Below are 23,625 nucleotides of genomic sequence, written 5' to 3'. Positions count from 1 at the left end.
TTAGGAGACATCTACAAGGAATAGTTAGGGCTTTAAGGCCAGTGCACCACAAGGCCCGATACGGTTTGGGGTTCCAACCTGACATGAGTCAAAGAAGAAGATAGTGGAAGAAGGATCAAGAGAGAAGAATTGCAAGAACTTTAGGCCGAGAACCAGAATGGGAACCGATAGAGTACCCTCATTTGTCAAAAATATTTACATCTGCGGAATGTAGTACCGGACAAGATGATCCACGAAACATGTCAAGTTAATTGAAAGGGTTTTCGAATGTCGATATAAGTGTCATCGACAAAGAAGCTGGTGCAAGTAAAGATGTCTCGAGGATACGCCTTTGCCCTCCTGGTTTTATGTTGAACAATTGGACTACTGAGGAGCTTCTTGTAGTTTATAAGTCTTCAGAGTAATGCTAAACATTAACCTTCTATTGTGTCCTTAGATATAATAGAATTCTTTTGTAAGAGCTTTCATTCGCTCTTTATCATTTAAATGAATATCGATGAAGATGCATTTTGTCACGATTTTTCGCGTTATCACTAATTTCATGATCATTTTCTCATTTCATAGCCTATCTTTACATTTGCCTCATTACCATGACATAACATTTTGTTTGTTATTTCCAATACTTGGATGTCCCCCTATAGCTTCCTTTTCCATTTCAACTTTCGGTGCTCGATATTGACGACATGAATAAGCCCGTTCTTAATCTCGAAATCGATTTTGAGAAGGCTATTTGCTTAGGAGAATTTGAAGTCAAGAAAATGTCAAGATTATGTCTCGCCTCTGAATTGTTAAGAATGGTGGAGCAAGAGGATAAACAGATTCGCCTTATGAAGAATCAGGGAAACAATAAATTTGGGCAATCAAGAGAGGAAACAAGAAGTGAAGATTGGGACTTATTTCAGAGAGTACCGCATAGTCTCGATCACTTTACTCCGCGAATACAAAGATGTTTTCGCATGGTCATACCAGACATGCCGTGGCTAGATGAAGATTTAGTGGTCCATAAGCTCCCATTAAAGCCGTAATGCAAGCCCATCCAAAGAAAAATTAAGACGGATGAGACCAAATGTGTTGAAGATAAAAGAGGAAGTCAAAAAGCAGTTTGACGCTGGCTTCCTACAATCCTCCAAATATCCAGAATGGGTGGCTAACATAGTCCCGGTACCAAAGAAAGATGGAAAAGTACGAATGTGCGTGGATTACCGCGACCGAATCGAGCAAGCCCAAAAGATAATTTTCCTTGCCACATATTGACACGTTGGTGGACAACACAAAAAAACATTCATTGTTTTCTTTCATGGACGGATTCTCGGGTATAATCAGATCAAGATGGCCCCTGAGGATATGGAGAAAACTACCTTCATAACAATGTGGGGAACGTTCTGCTACAAGGTGATGCCATTCGGGTTAAAGAATGTCGGGGCAACATATCAGAGGGCTATGGTAACGTTATTCCATGACATGATGCACAAAGAAATAGAGGTCTACGTCGACGACATGATTGCTAAATCCGAGGGAAGAAGAGCATGTGGTGAACCTCAAGAAGTTGTTCGAGAGGTCGAGAAAGTTTCACTAAAGCTTAATCCACCAAATGTACATTCGGGCTACCTCGGAAAGTTGCTAGGCTTCATTGTCGAGAAAAGAGGTATTGAGGTTGATCCAGATAAAATAAAAGCCATCCAAGAATTACCACCTCCGCGCACGCAAAAGGAAGGTTAGAGGATTTTAGGGAGATTAAACTACATTGCCCGATTTATCGCTCAACTTACCAACCAATGCGACCCAATCTTTCGGCTTCTTCGAAAACATAACCCGGGAGAATGGAACGAGGAATGCTAGGTGGCCTTTGATAAGATAAAACAATATTTGTCTAGTCCTCCAGTGTTAGTACCGCCAACCCCTGGAAGACCTTTGATATTGTATTTGACTGTGTTCGAAAGTTCAATGGGTTGCATACTGGGGCAACACGACGAGTCAGGAAAGAACGAAAAAGCGATCTACTACCTCAGCAAAAAGTTCACTGATTATGAGGCAAAGTATTCGTCCATTGAGAAATATTGTTGTGCCTTGGTTTGGGTAGCTCGGAGACTTAGACAATACATGTTGTACTATACGATATGGTTGATTTCAAAGCTGGACCCGATAAAATACATGATGGAATCACCGGCACTATCAGGAAGAATGGCGCGATGGAAGATTCTCCTCTCAGAATATGACATTGCCTATGTAAGTCAGAAGTCGATAAAAGGAAGCGCAATAGCTGATTTTCTAGCAACTCGAACAATGTAAGAATATGAGCCTTTAAGATTCGATTTCCCGACGAAGACTTAATGTGCATCTCGAAATAGAATCCGAAGTTATCAAAAGAGAGGTCATGGAAGATGTGCTTTGATGGTGCGTCGAATGCGTTAGGGCATGGAATTGGAGTAATCCCGTATCACCGACGAGAATCATTATCCTTTCACCGCAAGACCGAACTTCTTCGCACCAATAATATCGCAGAATATGAGGCTCAGATCATGGGGCTTCGTGCACTATCGAACGAAACATCGAGATCTTGGAGGTGTATGGAGACTCAAATTAGTGATTTACCAAATTCGTGGAGAGTGGGAAGTGAGGGACCCAAAATTGATTAAGTACAGCAATTTAGTGGCTGGATTAATCAAGGAATTCAAAGAAATAACTTTTCATTACTTCCCACGAGAAGAGAACCAACTGGCGGATGCCTTGGCCACTTTGGCTTCAATGTTCAAAGCAAGTAAAAAGGTAAATAATGCCCTCAAAATGAGCATATACGAGGTCCCCGCACACTGTTGTAGCATTGAGAAAGAGGCAGACGGACGACCATGGTTCTACGATATCTTAGAATATATCAAGAATCAAAGCTATCCCGAACAAGCAAATGAGAACGACAAAAGAACGATCGAAGAATGGCGGCAGGATTCGTTCTTGATGGGGATATCCTATATAAAGGGAAAGGATCAAATACTCTTGAGATGCGTGGATAATGTCGAAGCGGAAAGATACTTGAAGATGTCCATAAAGGAATCATGGGACACATGCCAACGGCTTCAAGATGGCGTAAAAGATTATGAGACTCGGTTACTCTTGGTTGACGATGGAAAGCGATCGTATTAGTTTTGCGGAAAATGTCACAAATGTCAAATCTATGGCGACAAAATTCATGTAGCCCTTCGCCCTTCACGTCATGACTTCTCCTTGGCCTTTTTCCATGTGGGGCATGGATGTTATAGGCCAATTTCTCCAAAAGCATCCAATGGACATCGATTCATTTTGTGGTTATCGATTACTTCACAAAATGGATAGAAGTCGCTTCATTTGCCAATGTGACGAGGATTGCAGTTTGCAAGTTTTTGAAAAAGGAAATCATTTGCGGTATGGTTTGCTCGAAAGAATCATTTCAGATAATACCACGAATCTGAGCAATAAAATGATGAAAGAAGTATGCGAGCGCTTCAAATAAAGCATCATAATTCCTCGCCCTATCGCCTAAAGATGAACGGGTCATTGAAGCGACTAACAAGAACATTAAGAGGATCATTGGGAAAATGATGAGACATATAAAGATTGGCACGAGAAACTTCCATTTGCTTTGTTTGCATATCGCACATCTGCATTTAACATCTACGGAGCAACTCCTTTCTCTCTAGTCTATGGGATGGAAGTCGTATACCTATCGAGGTCGAGATCCCTCTCTGCGAGTATTGATGGAATCAAAGTTAGAGGAAGCGGAATGGGTTCGAGCTCGATATGATCGATTGAACCTCATTGAAGAAAAACGTCTAAGGGCAATTTGTCACGGCAAATGTACCAAAAGAGAATGATCGCACCCATAACAAGAAGGTACGACCAAGAGAATTCCATGAAGGAGAACTCGTCTTGAAAGATTCTCCCAATATAAAAAGACCTGCGAGGAAAATGGGCACCAAATTGGGAGGGACCATACGTTGTAAAAAGACATTCTCAAAGTGAGCTTTGATCCTCATCGAGATGGATGGGAAGGAGCTACCAATCCAATGAACTCGGATGCACGGTGAAGAAATATTATGCTTGAGATGAAAACCCGAAAAGGGCATCTAAAAAAAAAAAAAAAAAAAGGGATCAGAGCGAAAACCCGAAAAGGGCGCTTTGGTTAAACATAAAAGATTAGGATGAAAACCCAAGAGGGCGTTCTAATGAAGCAAATATTCGGCTTACAAGGCAAGGCGTTCTAAATCAGACGACAAACAAGGTGAGACTACGATTTGAAGCATCTCTCGAAAGCTCGAAATCTTCTACGCAATGAGCCATACTCTAAAAGATTCTTGATTGAGGAGCGTGAAGTGTTCATGTGTCGAATATCTAAAGCATTTGTATTCATTGAATACGATCTTTTCTTTGCACATTTGTACTATCATTAGTTAACTTTCTTTGTTTGCCACATTTGAAATAAAGGAATATGAGATATCCTTTTTGTCCCTGCCTGACCATTTTCATGCATATCATTATGTGTTTATTTACATGATAAATGGTGAAATGACATGCTCTAAACAAAAGAAATGTTAAGCATTACCCGGATGAAAATTTAATAAGCGCAAGAGCCTCAAAGTAGGAACAAAGTTCAATTGGGGACAAAAAAGTGACACCTGAGAAACGTCGATTACCCGTGAAGCTTGAAGACATGTACATGGCAAAGAGCCGAAGTAATGAATGCAGACCATCACAAGAATCGAGACGAAAAAAGACATACGACAAACATACTTAAAGAGCACTGCATAATCATGTAGGCATAAAGGTATTTAAGACAAACATGTGCATCATGCATGGCATATACAGTACTCCAAAGAGAGCAAGAAATGGAATGAGAGTCACATTGAATCAAAGGAAAAGACACTTGAATTCTACCAAATGATGTGTTTTTTGATGTTCAATTTCTGTCCTCCAATTTTGTTTTTTCCAAAAATCAACTCATATCGCGAGAAGTGAGCTGAGCCTCAGGGCACGCTGAGGTATTTTCAATTTCTGCTTCTTAATTCATGTTTCCAAGAAAATCAGCTCATATTGCGAGAGGTGAGTTGAGCCTCAAGACACGTTGAGGTAATTTCAATTTATGTTTCAAAAATCAACTCATATTGCGAGAAGTGAGTTGAGCCTCAGGGCACGCTGAGGTATTTTCAATTTCTGCTTCTTAATTCATGTTTTCCAAGAAAATCAGCTCATATTGCGAGAGGTGAGTTGAGCCTCAAGACACGTTGAGGTAATTTCAATTTATGTTTCAAAAAATCAACTCATATTGCGAGAAGTGAGTTGAGCCTCAGGGCACGCTGAGGTATTTTCAATTTCTACTTTTTAATTCCTGTTGTTTCAAAAATCAGCTCATATTGCGAGAGGTGAGTTGAGCCTCAAGACACGTTGAGGTAATTTCAATTTATGTTCCAAAATCAGCTCATATTGCGAGAGGTGAGTTGAGCCTCAAGACACGTTGAGGTAATTTCAATTTATGTTCCAAAATCAGCTCATATTGCGAGAGGTGAGTTGAGCCTCAAGACACGTTGAGGTAATTTCAATTTATGTTCCAAAATCAACTCATATTGCGAGAAATGAATTGAGCCTCGGGGCACGCTGAGGTATTTTTAGTTTATGTTAGAAAATTGACTCATCCTGCGAAAGATGAGTTAAGCCTTTTAACTTCTGTTTTTCAAAAATCAACTCATATTGCGAGAGATGAGCTGAACCTCGGGGCACGCTGAGGTAATTCCAATTCTTATTAAATCAAATCAACTCATATTATGAGAAGTGAGTTGAGCCTTGCATGCATGCCAAGGTATTTTCAAATTCTATTTTCAAAAGTCAATTCATATTGTGAGGGGTGAGTTGAGCCTTTAATTTCCGTTTTTCGAAATCTACTTTTCAAATTATTAACTCATATTGCGAGAGGTGAGTTGAGCCTTTTAATTTCTGCTTTTAATTTCTATGTTTCAAAAATCAACCCATATTGCGAAAAATGAGTTGAGCCTCAGTTCACCTGTTGAGGTATTTTCAATTTTTGTTCTTAATGTCCGTTTTTAAAGAGTCATTTCATATTGCGAGAAATGAGTTGAACTCAAGGTCACACGCCAAGCAAAGACTAATGAGTTGAGCCTCAGTTCACCCGCTGAGATTTGGATACCCTGAAGTGCGGTGAAGTAGGTCAAAGTTGCAAGTCCGGTCTCCTTGAAGTTTCAGTGGAGCTGATCGAGGATATCAGATCTTGCCTCGCTAGAGTTACAGAAGAGAAGATCACGAATCTCATCTCACTGAAGTGATGAAAGAGCAGATTGAAGCCGCAAATTTCATATCCTTAAAGTTACATTAGAGAAGATTGAAGTTACAAGACAAATATCAGAAAATGCGGTAGATTGAACCAAAGCTACAATATGGGATGGACTGGAAGGAAACTATTTGAACAAGAAGAGCACCGATGAAGTCAAGACTCGGCAAGACGGAGCAAAATTGGCCTTTCTTTATGTCTTTGCTCTATTCCCGTTACACGACAATGAGCAAAGAGGGGCAATTAGAGAAAGAAGTTATTTGAATTTTGGTTCACAAATTCGTGATGTCCAAAGACTGTAGGAAATAATGGGAAAGAGACCTTTCGATTGGTGCAGGTAATATGAATAGAAAAAAGCTATATAACATTAATTTTAGCAGCCCGATGACTTAAATGAAAATTTTTGAATAGTTTAGCGATTAAATTATAACTTTTTTAGCTAAGTGATCAAAACAAAAAATTATCCATAATTTAATGACTAATAATATAGTTTACCTGTTAAAAAATGTATGATAAAAATTAAAAAATGTATGGCATATAAAACAAATATATATAATTATAAAAAAAATATTTTTTAAAAGATAATTAAATTATATGACATTATTGATATAAGAACAATAAATGCAAGTGAACCGACCTTGATCCTCTTATTCTATTTATTTGAGGCCGGTGGGTGTTGCAATATTCTATTATTATTGCCACCATAAACTATTAACTCAGCAATCCTTCATATATTTTGGACTGCCTAAGTTTCATATTTCTTCATTCTTATCCATTGCACACTTTTCATTTATCTAAATAATCAAAATCAATACTGTAGGAATATATCTGTATTTTTAAAATCTCAAATATGGACCGGTAGGCCCGCTGAATTTTTTATTTAGATTATTTTATATTTTATAAAAATTTAAATTAATAATAATAAAATTATATTTTTATTATTGTAAAAATATATAATTTAATTAAAAAAAGTTGTTGACTTCGCCTAAAATATGGATTACGGAAATGCAAAACTACCCAAAATTCAAATATGTGTATTATATATATATATATATATATATATATAATTCGAGCAATATTATATAAATTTGAATTTAAATTAAATATTATTATTTGTGGGATATGTGATTTGTATTATTCATTCGGATAATAAATTGAGTTAATTGCATCAAACATATCTAAACTATGACTCTCATTTTAAATTAGTTCCTAAATTTTAAAACTTTTAATTGCATCCTTCAACTATTAATGTTATATAAATCGAGTTCTTTTGTTACTAAAATTGTTAAATAACACGTCAAATCTTATATAGATAAATTGAAATGAATTAAAAATAGATGTTGCAACGTAACTTTTAAAAATAAAACTAAAATAAAGTAAAAAAAATGAACGATAAAACACCAATAAAAGCTTCAAAAACCTAAGGTTTTACAACATCCATTTTAACACTATTCATTTTTTCTTAAATTTTTCGCTTTTAGATTATGTCCTATAAAATTAGAGTATCATTTAAAAATTAAATTAACGATTTTAGTAATAAAAAACCTAATCGATATAAACTTGATAATTTAAAGATGTAATTAAAATATTTTAAAATTTTAAAACAATTTAAAACGAGGATCATAATTTAAAATGCCTAATACAATTAACTCTAACGAATTTAAATATCCAACCCATCATTAAATTCTTTTTCCTTTCTATGATTCGAATCTTAGCTTTATAAAACATACATATTTTAACCAACTAAACTAATTCAAAATTTCATGTAATATAAAAATTTATATTCCAAGATTAAATATATTAATAAAATATTGAGTGGTCCTCAGATTATAGGGACTAGATCAAATTAATCATTCTATTATTAAATGGATCAATTTAATCCTTATATTATTAAAAAGAATCAAATTAATTCAAATTATGACAGAGTTAACATTTATTATATAAAAATATCTGAGAGTTTATTTTTTCAATCTCAGTTCAATTCCAACTAAAAGATTTCATTTACAAAACCATAAAGACTTTAAAAATATTATTCTATTAAATAATAAATGTTAACTATATTCCAATTTAGCTTTATTTAATTCTTTTAATAACAAAAATTAGTAGAGAAACTAATACAGAGAAACCTCTCAAGTACATTAATTAATAATTTATATTTAAATAAATATAACCGAAATCAACTATTAAAATAGAATAAATATGAATATAACTTATTAATAACACTCAAACTCAATTTTAATTAAAATTTGATTAACTTCTATTAAAAAAATTGATATGTAAGGGCATCCACATGCATTTGAACTTGGCATAGTTGGAAATTGGCTAAAACATGCAAATTTTTTATCCAAAACATATTGGACTTTTTGTTGTGAACTCTAGAAATTATTTTTTGGCTAATCTATGATGATCAATCATGTTGACTTTTGGATATTTTGAATATTTTAGTCTTTGTATTAGCCATTATGAAGATAAATTAAGACTTTGTTTTATGGTTACTTTTGAAGAATGCGGTTGTAATTGATTTATATCTTAACATGTTTAAAAATTAATACATATGATCAGCTTGTATTAGGTAAAAGTTATCGAGAGAGTATTTATCAGTGTTCATATAGGAATTAGAAATTCGAGTGCAATTTTGTGAAAAAAAGTTCAAATGAATCGCTTAGTTTACAACTAAACTTTATAGTTGAAAGTCTTACTAAAGAATAATCTAGATTAGAATATAGATTTGAGGTTGTTACATGATAATGTGTATGACTTAAATCGTAGCTTGTAATTATTGAAGCATAGTCAAGTAATTATTTGGGAAAGGCCCTATAGATTTAGAAAGAATTTGAATCGTATAACAAAGTTTTCTGTGTCTATCTCTAATCTTACTTGTACTTACAATTTGATTCAATTGCAACTTTTCATATATCGAGACTTATAACTACTAGCAAAAATCAACGTCCTTCAAATATTAAATATTCAAATTTGTAGAAAAAAACTAATTGAATATTCGCAAATATCTTAACCCACGTAAAAATTACCATTATTTGGTTTATTTGTCGGGGCAATTGAGTGAATAAGATTGAATGAGTTTTGAATTTTTTGGTCCATATTAGAATTTTTAATTTCTCTTTTCATATTTTCTTTATAAATCATATATATTTTTAAATTTTTTTTTTCAATTTTCTCCTTCGACTGAATTATTTAAATATGTCATTTTTTTTTTGAAGATTTAGAGAAATACATCGATTTTGGAGATAGAGTGTGAAAGCGTGTCCAATCGCTCTCTCTCTCCTCAACCATCAATTTTTTAAGGTTTGTTAGGGTTAGGGTTTTTTGGTATAGAATTTAAACTTTTTATTATTTAGGGTTTTAAAAGTGAAAGTTTATAAATAAATTTGAGGGGTCAGAGATATGATAACGCATTTTAGAACACATACATTTCATATGTCATGTTAGGATAGGACCATTACCTCAAAAATCTATTTTATAAAAATCGGGTTTTGGGGTGGCAGTGCTTCACGGGTCAAAGTCTAAGTGGAGGTTTCAATCGACTACCGTTATACAGTCAAAGGTTCGAGTATAATTGGGGGCAATTGATAGTCGTTATGCGATCACAAGTTCAAGTTTTTCGGATATCCATAAATGATGCCTTATATATATCATATATAAGATTAATGTCATAATCATAGGAAAAACAAATGTTTTTCGATGCAATCAACGTAATTTTTATTTTCTATTTCTAAGCGGTGGATATCTTTTTAACATCTTATTTTTATCAGAGCGAAAACACTTAAAAATAAACAAAAATTATAAGTCGTGAATTAAGAGTTGTCAGGTAGAACACTTAAAAAATATAAAAGAAATAGTAAAAATATTATAAAAATACTTTTCAGTCCCTTGAATAGTGCCACCATCAACATTGTCCCCTCTACCAAGACCAGCACAACGTTCAGTGCACCATTATGGCATCACCCAAAGCCTCGTGCAGTCAAAAGCCTCCTGCACTCAAAGCCCCCTGCAGCTAAAGTCCACTACAACCAAAGCCCCTTGCAGTCGAAAAATTGAAGAGTTTGATTAGTTGTAATTTTTATAAATCTTATTATTTTTCCAGTATTTTATATGTTTTTACAATTCTATGTGATTTTTTAATTTTTTAAGTTTATTAACTTAAATGTGGCATGTGGTGGATTTTGATTAGCTATAGAAAGTGATTGGAGTTAGAATAAGTTTGGATCAACGGTGTGTTTATTTGTGGTTAATGTAAAAATAATAATGGCAGTGAGATTAGATATTATAGCATGAGACAAAAAGTAAGCTAAATGCACCGTGCCGCATCGCATGGCACATCCCATCCAAACCCACACTTATATTAGAGAAAATTATCTAATGGAAATAAACTTTTAAGTCTTGAATCGTGGTGCAAAATTCTTTCAAGTATCAAATAAAAAAAATTAAACATCATAAAGCAAATGATAGATTAAGCCTATTTTTTGTTATTAGTTCACGTTTTAACAATTTTTTAATGATATTAATTATGGGATAAATCACACTCAATGTCACTAAATTATTAGTAAATTTATATTTTTGTCACTCAACTTTAAAAAATTATAAAATGGTCATTAAACTATTCAAATGTTTTCATTTAAGTCACTGGTCTATTGAAATCATTGTTGCATAACATTCTCTATTCGCATCACCTACCTCAATCAAAAGCTCTCATTACCATTATCTTCTATAATTAAGTTTTTTTTTCCATGAAATGACTTTGAATATCACAAATTAGTGAATTAAAATCCAAATAATTGTCTTTTTCAATCATCGGCATTGACTGTTAAATTGGCTTAAATCTAAGGTATGTTCTTTTACTCATTGATTGATGAATATTAATCTATCGTATTAATCATCAAATTATTACTTGGAGCACACTAGCTGGATTTTATTTTTTTTAAATTAACAGCGCGATGAATTAAATAATTTTTTTTGTATATTTTAATGACTTAAATGAAAACTTTTGAATAGCTCAATGACCATTTTGTAACTTTTTAAAGTTTAGTGACCAAATCATAAATTTACCAATAGTTTAGTGACCTTAGCTGTATTTTACCCTTAACTATTTAAATTTTTTTTGAAATAGGTTCGGTTTTAGGCTTGGAAAGCCGTTAAGCGACTTAAATCTGAGTCTGAACCTCCACACAGTTTTACCATAATACCCTTTATATTTCCTTTCTCACTTTCCCTCCCATATTTCAAGAGGCAGAGAGATTTAGGGTTTGATTTTGAGAGTAAGGTTTTAGCTCATTCTTTGCTATGGAAAATTTAACAACACTCGACACTGGAACCGCCGACGTTGCAGGTACTTCGATTACCTTAAAATACCTCTCAATTTCTTGATTTTCCCCCCTGAATTTTATTGGGTTTTTTAAAATTTGTTTTTTAAAAAAAAATAAGTTTTAGCCAATTTTTAAAAGCATTATTTTCCTCCTCGAAAGGTGAATTCACTGAATCTTTCTAATCATTTTATTGTTTTATTTTTGTTAATTTTTTTCTTCTAATGTTAAATCTGAGAAGATTCGAATTGGGGTTATCATGTTTTCATGAATTAGGTTGAGGAACGAACCCTAATCCTAAATAGTAATTTTATCTGCATAATGTTAATTGAATAAAATGGGTAGTGTATTTATTTACATTTTGGATTTGGTAAATTGGTTAGTGAGACTAGAATATAGTTTAGTCTGATGCTGGAGAAATGCCGGAAAGTTGAAGTTTGATTTGCAGCTGATGCACCTGTTTAGCTTGATTTCTATGAGCTGATGTAGAGGTTAAGAAGAATCCTTTTTTTGTTCACCATTGAATGGAAGATTGATTTTTTTTTTTTAACATGATTAACTTAACTGAATTTCAGCTTAAAAATCTGTTCGGATTTCAGGTGATAAATTGAGAGGGGAGATTATGGAAAATAGATGCTCAATGGGTAATGTGTCAAGGAAAGGGCTTACTGACATATCCAACTTACAGCAGCAACCTAAATTGTTAAACCAAGGTGCAAAGCTGCTGTTGCAACCTGCTTCACTCGGGACTAAAGATTACATCGACAAACTTCAACAGGTATGCTTTGAACTGCAATTAACTCACCTTTCTTTGTTTTTACTTTCACCCTATCATTTGTTTATGTGTGCCTTTGGCTTATCGAGGTTTTTATTGAATCTGCCTCAGGAAAATATGATGCTGATGAAAGTTCTTGCAGATCGAAAGTATTCTCTATGATTTTATTTTATTTTATTTCTTTTCCTTCCCTTTCTAACCATTGCTTGCTGTTATTTGTGTTTGGATGACTTTCTTATGGTTGTGTTTTTCTTAATTTTGGCCAGTAAAGTCATTGAATTGAGTGGAATTGAATTACAAAAGCTGAGAATCAATTTGGAGAAGTTTCAGCAACAGAACATGGTACTTGCCCAAGCAAACAGCCAGATGTTAGCGGTACCTTAGTACTTCTTTGTAATTGTCTGTTTCTCAGTTTATAACTCTTAGGGGCATACTTTTAATGATATTATGATCTTCTGGTGAGGTTGATGTCTTACTTTGGGTTTTGCAGGAACTTAATTCAAGCAAAGATAGGGTAAGTTTTCAGAACATTAAGTTTCATGAATTTCATCTTGCTTACTGCTTTTGTGCAACTGTATATTTTTGGGACTTGACCATTGAGTTCTTTTGTTTTCAGTTGAAAGCCCTTAAACATGAGCTGGGATGTAAAAATGCTCTGCTTAAAGCTATTAAATTGGAGGTATTTTTATTTTTTTATTTTGCAATAATCTACTCATCTAAGTGCACGATAGTCAGGTCTAAATTAGATTCCATTGCTGCTTATCAAATCCTTTGACACCTGCAGAACATCCAGAAATGAAGCATTAAATAGAATAATTTACAGCATCTGTATTGATTTTCTTTTCTTGTGTTTTACCAATGTAACATGTTATTAACATATTCTGTTCCCATGGTTTGAAGTTAGGAACAAACAAGTGTGGCAAGGCAGGTGAATCACATGATGAAAAAGATGGAGAAAATAAAACTTGTAATACGAACGGATGTGGCGAGACAGGTGAATCCCTTAAAGGAGAAGATAAAGAGAATAAACCGTGTAATATGACCAGAAAGAGACAATCGTACGATCTTGGTAACTTGCTTGACAGAAATTTTAGTTGAAAGTTATTAATGTTGTTCATCATACCATCGTCATTTATCATTCGCATGCTGCTTCAGGTCCTTGTAATATTAAACCAGTCCAAGGCAAAGAGGGGGTCAAGAACAAAAGGTTTTTGTACATTTTTATTGCTTTGTGCAAATTAGTTTTCTAATAACTTTGGTGCTTCCCAATGAAAAAGGAAATTTATGGGTTCTTTTATGTTTCCTTAGCAGGGTGTATGCAAAAAGGCAATCTGCTAGGCGTAAAACCCAAGCAGAAACAACTGAAGATGTAATTGAGGTAGATGATACAAAATCTTTTGATTCTACCTGTGATGATAAGGTCCATGGGAGTGGCCCTTCTGATATCAAACCAGTCCAAGCTAAGGAAGGGATTGACAACAAAAGGTTTTTGTACATTTCTTATTGCTTAGTGCAAATTATTTTCAATAACAGTGTAGTCTTTAACTTTTTTGTTTGAAAATTCACTGACAGAGGAAAATTCATTGTTTTTTTTATGTTTTGGTTGCAGGGTTTGTTTAAGAAGGCAATCTGCTAGGTTTAAATCCCAAGAACCTGAAACTACTGAATATATGTTTGAGGTAGATGATACAAAATCTTTTGATTCTACCTGTGATGATAAGGTCCATGGGAGTGGCCCTTCTGATATCAAACCAGTCCAAACCAAGGAGGGGATTGACAACAAAGGGTTTTTGTACATTTCTTATTGCTTAGTGCAAATTATTTTCAATAACAGTGTAGTCTTCAAACTTTTTTGTTTGAAAACTTCAGTGACAGGAAAATTCATGGTTTCTTTTATGTTTTGGTTGCAGGGTTTGTTTAAAAAGGCTATCTGCTAGGTTTAAAGCCCAAGAACCTGAAACTACTGAATATATGTGCGAGGTAGATGATACAAAATCTTTTGCTCCTATCTGTGATGATAAGGTGTGTAAAAGTGGCCCTTCTGATATTAAATCCACCCAAGGCAACAAAAGGGATGACGGCAAAAGGTTTTCTACATTTTCTATTGCTTTGTGCTAATTAAGTTTCTGATAAGATTGTTTCATTTGAAAACTTAACAACAATGGAATTTTGTGGGTTGTTTTCATGTTTAAGAAGGCAATCTGCTAAGATTAGAGCACAAGAACCAGAAACGAGCATAGATGTGTTTGACGTAGATGATGTCAGGTGTCTTGTTTCATCTATCAGTGATGATAAGGTGCATGAAAGTGGCCAACTATCTTCCAATTCATCAGTGAAAAGCGAACAGGAAGAAGGAAATACGAGTATGTCCACCAGAAATGAAGCTCAAGAACTTAGAAGGGTATCTGTGGGAAGGCCTTTACGCCGAGCAGTGGAGAAGGTCCAATCCTACAAGGAAATGAAGGTTAATGTGAAGATGCGCAGAGAAGTGTGAGTGAGTTCATTCTCTTAGCATCTTTCTAATAAGCTTTGAGTTGCATCTAATTTCTGTGTTACCACAACACTGTATAATATATGTTGTGCCTTTTTCTTTTTCTTGCATGCCTAACCCAATGCATCTACCATGTATGACTGTTGGAAATGCCTGAATTCCAAGTAGTTTTGTAAGATTTTTGATCCATTTGCTGGTCGAATGTGGAATATTTGTGTGGGAATTTTCACAAGAGAATTCGCCTCAAGTTCAAACAACTCTTGTCAATTCCCAATCTTTTTAATTCTGTTATTTGGGTTTTGAGATCTATTTTTGTCTTTTTTCTTTCAATGTACTCTTAACTTAATAATGGAGGGGGGCAAACCCCGAATTTTACCTCATTATCTAATTTATCTTTGATGTATTTCACCTGAATTCCATTGGCTGAGCTTAACTGAATTCTAATATAACCCAAGTAAAATTCAATAGATGGTTCGATCCTCGCCTTACATATGGGGTAGCTTTAAAATTCGTGGCTAGCGTCTATCTTTTAATAAACTTACAGAATGTGAATGATTAGTTATCGAGTTTGCTCCCGTAGATATCTTGAGAAAAAGAAAAAATAGAGTATAATATTTGTTGAAGGTGTCTAACATAAATATGCTCAAAATTCTTAAAATGTTTTTTTTTCCTTAATGTTCTGATGAATCTATTTTAATGCCCATATATCATATATATTGAAATGTTTTCAGATTTTTTTCCATCTTTTATTAATTGGTGACTTGACATTTTAAGGAAAAAACATAAATTCTGCCGCATATAAATCAAAATTAAAAATAATTAATAAGTCAACTGGTAATATATTTTCTGAAAGTAGGTTTAAAAATGAAAATTTGTCTCTAAAAATAAAACATATGAAGACGTAAATAGTAGGCGATTTGAGAATCTACTCTCATCGTCTACTCTAATTGCTATCTTCATATGTCGCAGACTTTTGGGTTTTGATATATATGAAAAGTTTTCATCTTACTATTTTTATTAAAATAATATAATTTTATTCCAAAAATAATATAATATAATTTTAGTTCATAAAGAAATATAATCTTATTCAAAGCTATATCAAGGAAAAATGGTTAAAATCAAGTAAAACCTGTTGGTTATTTGTGACCTGCATAGGCATACTTCTAGCTGGGTTCTTTTACTTTTTTTTTCTAAAGAAAACTGTATGTTCAAATTCTGAATTAGAATTTATTTAATTTTTCAGTCTATTTTATTATTAAAATAAAAGATAATATAAAATATTTTATATTTTATAAATAAATTTAAATAAAAATATTTTTAATTTATTTGATCAAAATATAGAAAATCTTCATGTAATACAATAGCCTTGAGTAATTAAATTAATTAACATTGCAAAAATAATTTAAATAAAAATGGTAAAAAGAAACAGTTGAAATAATAATTAATTGTCATAATTCAAATTCAAATTCAACAATTCAGAAAGTACCAATGAAATCAAATCTTACAAACTCAAATAGATATTAGACAAACTCCCAAGTAATATTGAAAGCAAATCATACAAACTCAAATTAACATTAAACAAATCCTAAAATAACATTGAAATTAAATCATACGAATACATTAATTAAATAACACACTGAATCATAAACAAATTTTATTGAAATGTCAAATCCTTTTTGAGATCCTTGGAATAGATAAATCTCTTGAACTTTTATTCCAAATGCTAGCAAAACGCATCTACAATAATGAAGAAAATTACAAATTATGTTAGTCTTGAAAATAAAATCATGCTATAATAGCAATCAACAACATTGATGATTCAAAAAAAAAAAAAAAAAAAAGCTTTGTAATCATTGAGAAAACTTACCAGAAATCGTTAGAGTTGTGGTCACGGACAATGGTAATGAGTAATATAATTGCATGTAGGCTTTTCACACTTGATAACTTCTTCTGGGCAAAGCTTACCACAATCAGAGCATTTAGAGTAGCTCTCAACGTTCCTAAAAAATTTAAGATCACGACGATGTGGGTGATCAAGGTAAGGCCATTTCATCCCATCCTTGAGAAATGGAAATTCTCCAAGAACACATTTGGGATGAGCAAAAGTACTACAGATTGAACAAGAATAATACCAAAAGTTTGGATCTCTTTCTTGTTCGCAAATATCACAGTAACATTGCTCTTTATCATCATCATAAGTAAGGTTTAGCATGTGTTCATCAATTTTGTGAAGAGCTGAATGTGGTAATGTTAAGCATCTAAAATCCAAAGCAAATCTGCACTTTCCACATCTGAATGCACCATGCCAACAGTCGTTGCCACAACCATTACATTTCTCCCTGCATTTGAAATCATAAAAGAGGAAGTGTTGGTGTCCTTCACATTCAATGGTATCGGCAACTTTAGCACACCTTATACAAATGAACCATTCTCTAAGTCGGTAAACAAATCCACTAAAATGTTGACGACAAAGGAAACACAACAGGTAGTCTTCGAAAATGAGGGTGGCTTTGGCATGACGAAACCAATGAAACTTGATACTTGGCAATTCAGCACAAGTTTTATGAAGAAAAAAAGGGCATTCTGAACAATAATAGAAGAGAGTTGAGATAGATAGCATGCACCCATTACATTTTCTATCAATTTCCTCATCCATCTTGTCTGCTAAGACCAAGCAATGTTGATGACTGAAATGTTCAATCTTTGTAGCTTCCCCAGCTTCATTCACCTCAATAACAGAAATGATGGAAGACTGTATAGATTTTTCATAAAGCTCCTCCCATTGCTTTTCGTCCTCAATTACCTTGTACAAATCATCATCCTCTAAGACACAATTCACATGGACAACGTAATTGCAACCTAGCTTCCTACAAGAGTAACTCCCATGATCTAGATTTACTTTATTAAAACAAATCTTGCAATTTTGCCTTGTAAGATCTTCAAGAAAATATTTGTGAAAAATGCAGTGATCATGTCGTGAAAATTTGATAATGCGTGGGAGCTGTATGCAGTCTTTATGGACAATGAAGTTGCATGTCAAACATATATAAGAAATATAATTTCCCTCGGTGTCACATGCATCACAAATGAATGAACCTTGTCTCCAAAGCAAAGAGAATGGGTGTTGATGACTTTTTTTATCTTCAACAATGGACATCAACAAACTGCATCGAACATTGACGTTAAAATGGCAAAGAGAACAACAATAGAAGTATCCAGAATGTTCTTTTTGGCATAGGTTGCAAAAGCAATCACTATTGCTATAATTAAGAAACAAAGAGTGTATGCGATGGGAAGGGTGATTAACTTTAGTGGGTAACTCAAGGCATTTCTTGTGAATGATAAATGGACAGGAAGAACAAATATATATAGCATCTATGAATGGTTCTTGACACATGAAGCAATTGAATCTTTTGAGTACTTTTATGGTCATGGGATTTTCTATGAAGGTCAATGGATGTTTGTGGATGACATGTTTGAATGGTTGGCTAAACTTAAATAAAGAAGATAATTGAGCACATTTGATGTCAAGGGAAAAATAACATGCTTTACATTCATAAAAAAACATGTTACGTTTTTCCTTGCATAATGCACAACCATATACCAGGTCATCATCAAGGTGTGGCCTTTGTCGAAGAAAAAAACCTGCGTCTGAGTGTTGGGGATGGAGAGGGTGATTAGGAATTTCAAGGGGTGCCTCTGCACATTGCTTATGAAGGTGATAATTGCAATGAATACAAGTGAAGCATGGAGCTGAAAGCAGTTCTCCACATCCATCGCAGTAAGCTTTGAAACCTTCATTGCTTTGCTCTGCCACTAACACCAAGGGATGCTGCCAATGAAAATCATGTAAAATTTGTTGCACCGACTTGTCGTGTCTCTCATTCTTATTCTCGCTTACACTCTCATTCTCAGCCTCACTCTCATTCTTGCTCAGACTTCCACTCTCACTCTCACTCAAACTCTCATTCTCGTTTTTCATCTCCATTGATTTGTGTGCTTGTGAGAAATAAAGGAGATAATGGGAATGGAAGAAAAGAATAAGATGGAAAAAAGAAAGGATAATTATTAATTAGAGGAATGATTGAGAAATGGTAGTTTGAGGAGTTGTGGTTTAACACTATTATTTCTCATTTTATGCTGTGTTGTGCCAACTATCTTCTCTTTTCAATTTTAATAAAATATTTGATTATATATATATGAGAAAGAATCCTCAACATACCTTAGTGTAAATTAAAGTGTTTTAAGCATAAAATTTTAAAATTAATTGACTAGATATGGATAAAATTTTTCATTTCATCATGTTAAATTTAGACATGAATATATCATATAATATATTTTTAGTTGATAAATATTAACATAAGAGAAAATATTTAGTACTAGCAAGGTTTTAGACTCTACATCAAGATCAAGGGATTGACAAGTGTCCTATAGAGATATAGTAAAATATTTAAAATAAATATTAAAAAAAAGACATGACAAGTTTTTAGGGTTGCTTGTGAAATAAAAAAAGTACATTGTCGGTGTATCAAATACTAACTCTTAATATAATTATATTTATTTAATATTAATATAAAATTTAAATTTATTATTATATTTTTAAAATATTTGTTTATTTTTATATATTTTTAAATTTTGTATATTATTATTTTGGTCCAAAATATTCTTATTTTTATATATTTTAAATTTATTATTATGTATTTTTGAAAATATTTATTTTTTTATATATTTCTTTGAATTTTTAGAATTAGGATTAAATTGAAACTGTTTATAAATTTTGAGAGTTAATTTTTAAAATTATTACTAAATTGATATATTATGTAAAAGTTGAACTGTTATTATACCAATTTTTAATTGCCACATCACTTCCGTTTGTGATTCTATGTAATGTGAGTGCTTAAATTGCAAATATTTTATTTTGAGTGCCTAAAATAAATGTTTTTGATAGTTACCTATGTAGTTTTCCAATTTTTTGAACATTTCTATATTTTTATTTTTAAATGATTTAAAAAAAACTTAAAACTTTTGAGGACTTTTTATTGAAAATATAAAAGGTATTTTGATAATTTTATGTGGTTTTAAAGGCTAAATTAATAAAAACAAAATTAGACAAAGTGATCAAGGTTTTTATTTTTATTGTTAAAAAGAAAAAAGAGATCAAGGTTTTCAAATAAAGAAAATATTCATAAACTTAATATTTTAAAATTGAACTACCATGATTAAATTTTAAATTATCAAAATGTATAGAGATTTTTGACAAATTTAAATTCTTAATATCTTAGAATATTTGGTAATAAAGTTTCGTAAAAGTTTTGAAAACATCCAAATTAAGATTTTTAAAACATTCATTTTACAAAATTCATTTTTTCTTAAATTTTCTTGTCATATTAAGTCACATAAAATTTGGCGTGCTATTTAATAGTTAAATTAATGATTTTAATATTTGAGGGTTGAGGGTTATAATTTGAGGATGTTTGGTGCAATGTCTATTTCTTTAATTTACAGATTAAGTTACCACGTTAAATCTTTATGAGTAATTAAGATGACTTGATGGTGCATTTATGCAATGAATACATAAACAATTATTTGTTTATATTCATTCTAGACGTATATATATATTTATTAATTTAAAATTTTATAATTTTAAAATATCATATATATATATATATATATATATATAAAACTTGCTTTTTTTTTTTATTAAAAGAATGTGCCTTGCTTAATTGCAAGGATAACCACTTTGCTTTTGTTAGAAAAGACTTATGCTAATATTTCTTTGCACGAATATCATAATATAATTTTAGGACATCTTAATCAACTTTAAATGAGATCATTATACAATAAATTATGAATTAATATCCTATCAACATCTTAACTTTACCCGTTGGGTTGATTAATAGAAAACAAAAGTAGAAATTCGTATGTTGACTTGATGGTAAGAGTGTTTATCATTCTAAGTATGATTAAATTCGAGTCGCACTTGTTATATTGTTGTTAAGGCTTTATCCTCTTTTATTAAAAAAAAAAAAAGAGTTAGCATAAACAATGGAAGAAAACTAAGGAATCAGATCGGTTCAGTCTTAAAAAATAATAAAAAATTGAAAAGCTGTGATGTTTTACCTTTAATTCTGAAATCATGGGGCTTTGCTGGTTTTTCCTCTTTCGTTTTGGGGTTTGAGAGAAATTGCAAGAATAAAGGAAACTAAACTAATTAAGAACAAGGCACCTTCCCACTAATTCATTCTAGCAAGTATGGTATATGCAAGAATGACTTGGATAAAGATTTGGAAGATTTCTTTTTAAAATTTTGTGCTTTGGTTAATTCCAAAGACAACCACTTTGCTTTTCTAGTTAAAGAAATTAATGGAATATATATATATATATATATATATATATATATATTGATATTTTTCAAGTCAGTTTTATAATTCATATTCAAGATTCGTAATTATATCTATTAATACTGTCATCTTCAAGATTTAAACTTAGCTCTTCCTTGAGAGTGTAATGTGCTTTATCATTGTACTCAACACTTGTTAATTAACGAAAAAATATATTGATAAAGTATTTATTATTTTAACAATATTTAAAAATTTAAACACATTGTTTTGCATTTTTATTTTAAATGTTAAAATTAATTAATTGAAATATAAAAATTCATTTATTATAAATAAGAAATTTTAAAATTTTCTTTTAAACTAATTTTTTAAAAAATTCTATCTAATAAATAAAGTAAAATACGTGAAAAAGAATTAAAAATTTGATGTGCAAAAATTTCTCAATTTCCTTATTGACGTACTTTTATTACAAATAAAGAAAAGAAGTGTCATTCACAAGACTTAAACTTTCGATCTTTAATGTTAATACGAGACTTTTAATTACTAGCTACTTTGAGTTGTCGACTCTTTATTAAAGTATTGTGCCTTGCTTAATTGCAAGAGTTGCAAATTTACTTTGTTTTTGTTAAAGATACGAGGATTAAAAGAGATATATATATGTTTGAATTCCATGTGATTGTTTGATGATTAAATTTGTTTATCGCTTCAGGAGTGGTCTGAGTTCGAGTTGCGTTAGTTGCGTTCGTTGTTTGAGTTGTTTGAGTTTTGCTCTATTATTGTAATCCATCAAAAAAAGAAAAGATATATATGTTTGTTGATTCCGAAAACAGAATCCTCACCCTCCCAAATGAAGTATCTGATGTTACTTAAACTATGAGTATTTCAGGTCGGATAATTGGATCGGATTATTATATATATTTTTATAGTTGTATAATAATTTATCCCTTATCTTATCGAAAAAGAATTATAAAGTGACTCTTCTAACTTTATAAGAATGTGATAATTTTTTTTATATGAATACCACAACATCAAAATTGATTTATATTCAAAATCATTCATATAGATGGTTAATTAAAATTGTCATAAATCATAACAAGTGAGGTTATCATTTTTTTTCTTTAAATTAAAGTTTTGTGCTTGCTTAATCACAAGGACAACCCTTTTGCTTTTGCTAGTTAATGTAGAAGCCTACAAAAAAGCATGGCTCTCTTTCATTAATTTTCAAAATTATAAATATATTATATATAAATATCTTGAATAGCAATCAATGAAAAACTAATGGATATGATAACAATTAGACTTGTTCATGGGTGGGACTATTAGCTCAGCCCAAAAGTCGATTTGAAATATAGGAGGGTTTAAGCGAAAAATGGGCTGAGCAAAAAATTAAGCCCGTTTAAAATATGAGCCAAGTTCAGCTTAAACATTCAAGGCCTAATGTTGACTTGGCCAACCCATTTTTAAGTTTATAATACTTTATATTATGTGACTTAGAACACATTAAAAAATAAATTTATACTAAATATATAATTCTACTCTAATGTAAACATTAAAATAATGTTAAGATGACTATATGAAAATTTTCAATAAATAAAAAATATATAAAGTTATTAATATTAAAAATATGTAAAATGTATTTTTAAAAAAATACAGGCTGGCCTAAAATGAGTTTGGGTTAGTCTTTTGCAAATATGAGTGGATTTGGGCAGAATTTTAAACTCATATTTCGAGTCAAACCGGACTTAGACAAACATAAAATATATTAATATCACCCTTAGGTCTGACCCAAACCCGACAAGCACTTCTAATCACACCTATACATATATATTTAAAATAAATACCATCATATGATTTCAATATATTGAATAGAGATAATAATAATATGTTGTATATTTGTAAATTTTGTATACTATTTGAATTTAAATTAAATAATTATTCATTGATTGTCTATGATAAATATATAAATTTAATAAGTAAAAAAATTAATAACAAAATTTTTAAAATGCAAAGTGGATAATGTATTCGGATATTAAAATTCAAATCTATTCATTATATGTAAAAATATATTGGTTCAAATAATGAATATTTAAGGATTGATATTTTCCTTCACCTTGAATTTAATGTTAATATTAATTAAAATATAAAAATTGAATATTATTGGAATCTATAATTTTAAATCAGCAAAATGTAAATTGAATAATTGTAGATATCTAAATTTGCATTATAAATAGTCATCCCTTTCCATTGCAACACTAAAGATTATTGGTCAGCTAGGATCGGGTGAGCACTAGTTGAGTGATGAGGCAATTGCCCATTTATGTATGATAAAAGGAGATTGAGCCTTTTTTTTTTTTTTTTGAAAAATAGAGATTATTTTCAGCACAATGATTTGG

The 23,625-nt window shown here is 31.6% G+C and overlaps 2 protein-coding genes across 11 annotated transcripts; one reads left to right on the top strand and one right to left on the bottom strand.

The window, feature by feature from the left end:
• Positions 1-11,471: 11,471 nt before the first annotated feature.
• Positions 11,472-15,151, top strand: LOC108484618 (SHUGOSHIN 2-like). 10 transcript variants are annotated; one of them, XM_053029865.1, is made up of 12 exons: positions 11,472-11,654; positions 12,204-12,406; positions 12,515-12,552; positions 12,670-12,778; positions 12,894-12,917; positions 13,020-13,082; positions 13,304-13,472; positions 13,559-13,610; positions 13,712-13,888; positions 14,013-14,195; positions 14,314-14,490; positions 14,597-15,151. In XM_053029865.1, the coding sequence occupies exons 2-12, from the start codon at positions 12,251-12,253 to the stop codon at positions 14,895-14,897; spliced, it is 1,449 nt and encodes a 482-aa protein (XP_052885825.1). In that variant the 5' UTR covers positions 11,472-11,654; positions 12,204-12,250; the 3' UTR covers positions 14,898-15,151. The 10 variants fall into 10 exon arrangements, with proteins under 10 accessions (XP_052885825.1, XP_052885824.1, XP_052885823.1 ...); XM_053029864.1 differs by having other exon boundaries at positions 11,474-11,654; positions 12,228-12,406; positions 12,670-12,745; XM_053029863.1 differs by having other exon boundaries at positions 11,475-11,654; positions 12,228-12,406; positions 13,715-13,888; positions 14,013-14,189; positions 14,600-15,151.
• Positions 15,152-16,782: 1,631 nt separating this feature from the next.
• On the bottom strand, positions 16,783-19,057 carry LOC108485052 (uncharacterized). Its single transcript, XM_017788912.2, has one exon. The coding sequence runs from the start codon at positions 18,880-18,882 to the stop codon at positions 16,783-16,785; it is 2,100 nt and encodes a 699-aa protein (XP_017644401.1). The 5' UTR covers positions 18,883-19,057.
• Between the last annotated feature and the right edge of the window lie 4,568 nt (positions 19,058-23,625).

The sequence above is a fragment of the Gossypium arboreum genome, chromosome 6, assembly GCF_025698485.1.
Source record: "Gossypium arboreum isolate Shixiya-1 chromosome 6, ASM2569848v2, whole genome shotgun sequence".
Lineage (NCBI taxonomy): Eukaryota > Viridiplantae > Streptophyta > Magnoliopsida > Malvales > Malvaceae > Gossypium > Gossypium arboreum.
Note: the sequence above shows the minus strand (reverse complement) of the source record. Positions and strands in the feature narration are given on the sequence as shown.

Coding starts and splice junctions, on each gene's coding strand:
- LOC108485052 (XM_017788912.2), bottom strand. CDS start 18,882: ATGGAGATGAAAAACGAGAATGAGAGTTTGAGTGAGAGTGAGAGTGGA.
- LOC108484618 (XM_017788469.2), top strand. CDS start 11,609: ATGGAAAATTTAACAACACTCGACACTGGAACCGCCGACGTTGCAG. Junction 12,553..12,669: donor AAAGTTCTTGCAGATCGAAA/GTATTCTCTATG, acceptor AATTTTGGCCAG/TAAAGTCATTGAATTGAGTG. Junction 13,889..14,012: donor GAAGGGATTGACAACAAAAG/GTTTTTGTACAT, acceptor TTTTGGTTGCAG/GGTTTGTTTAAGAAGGCAAT.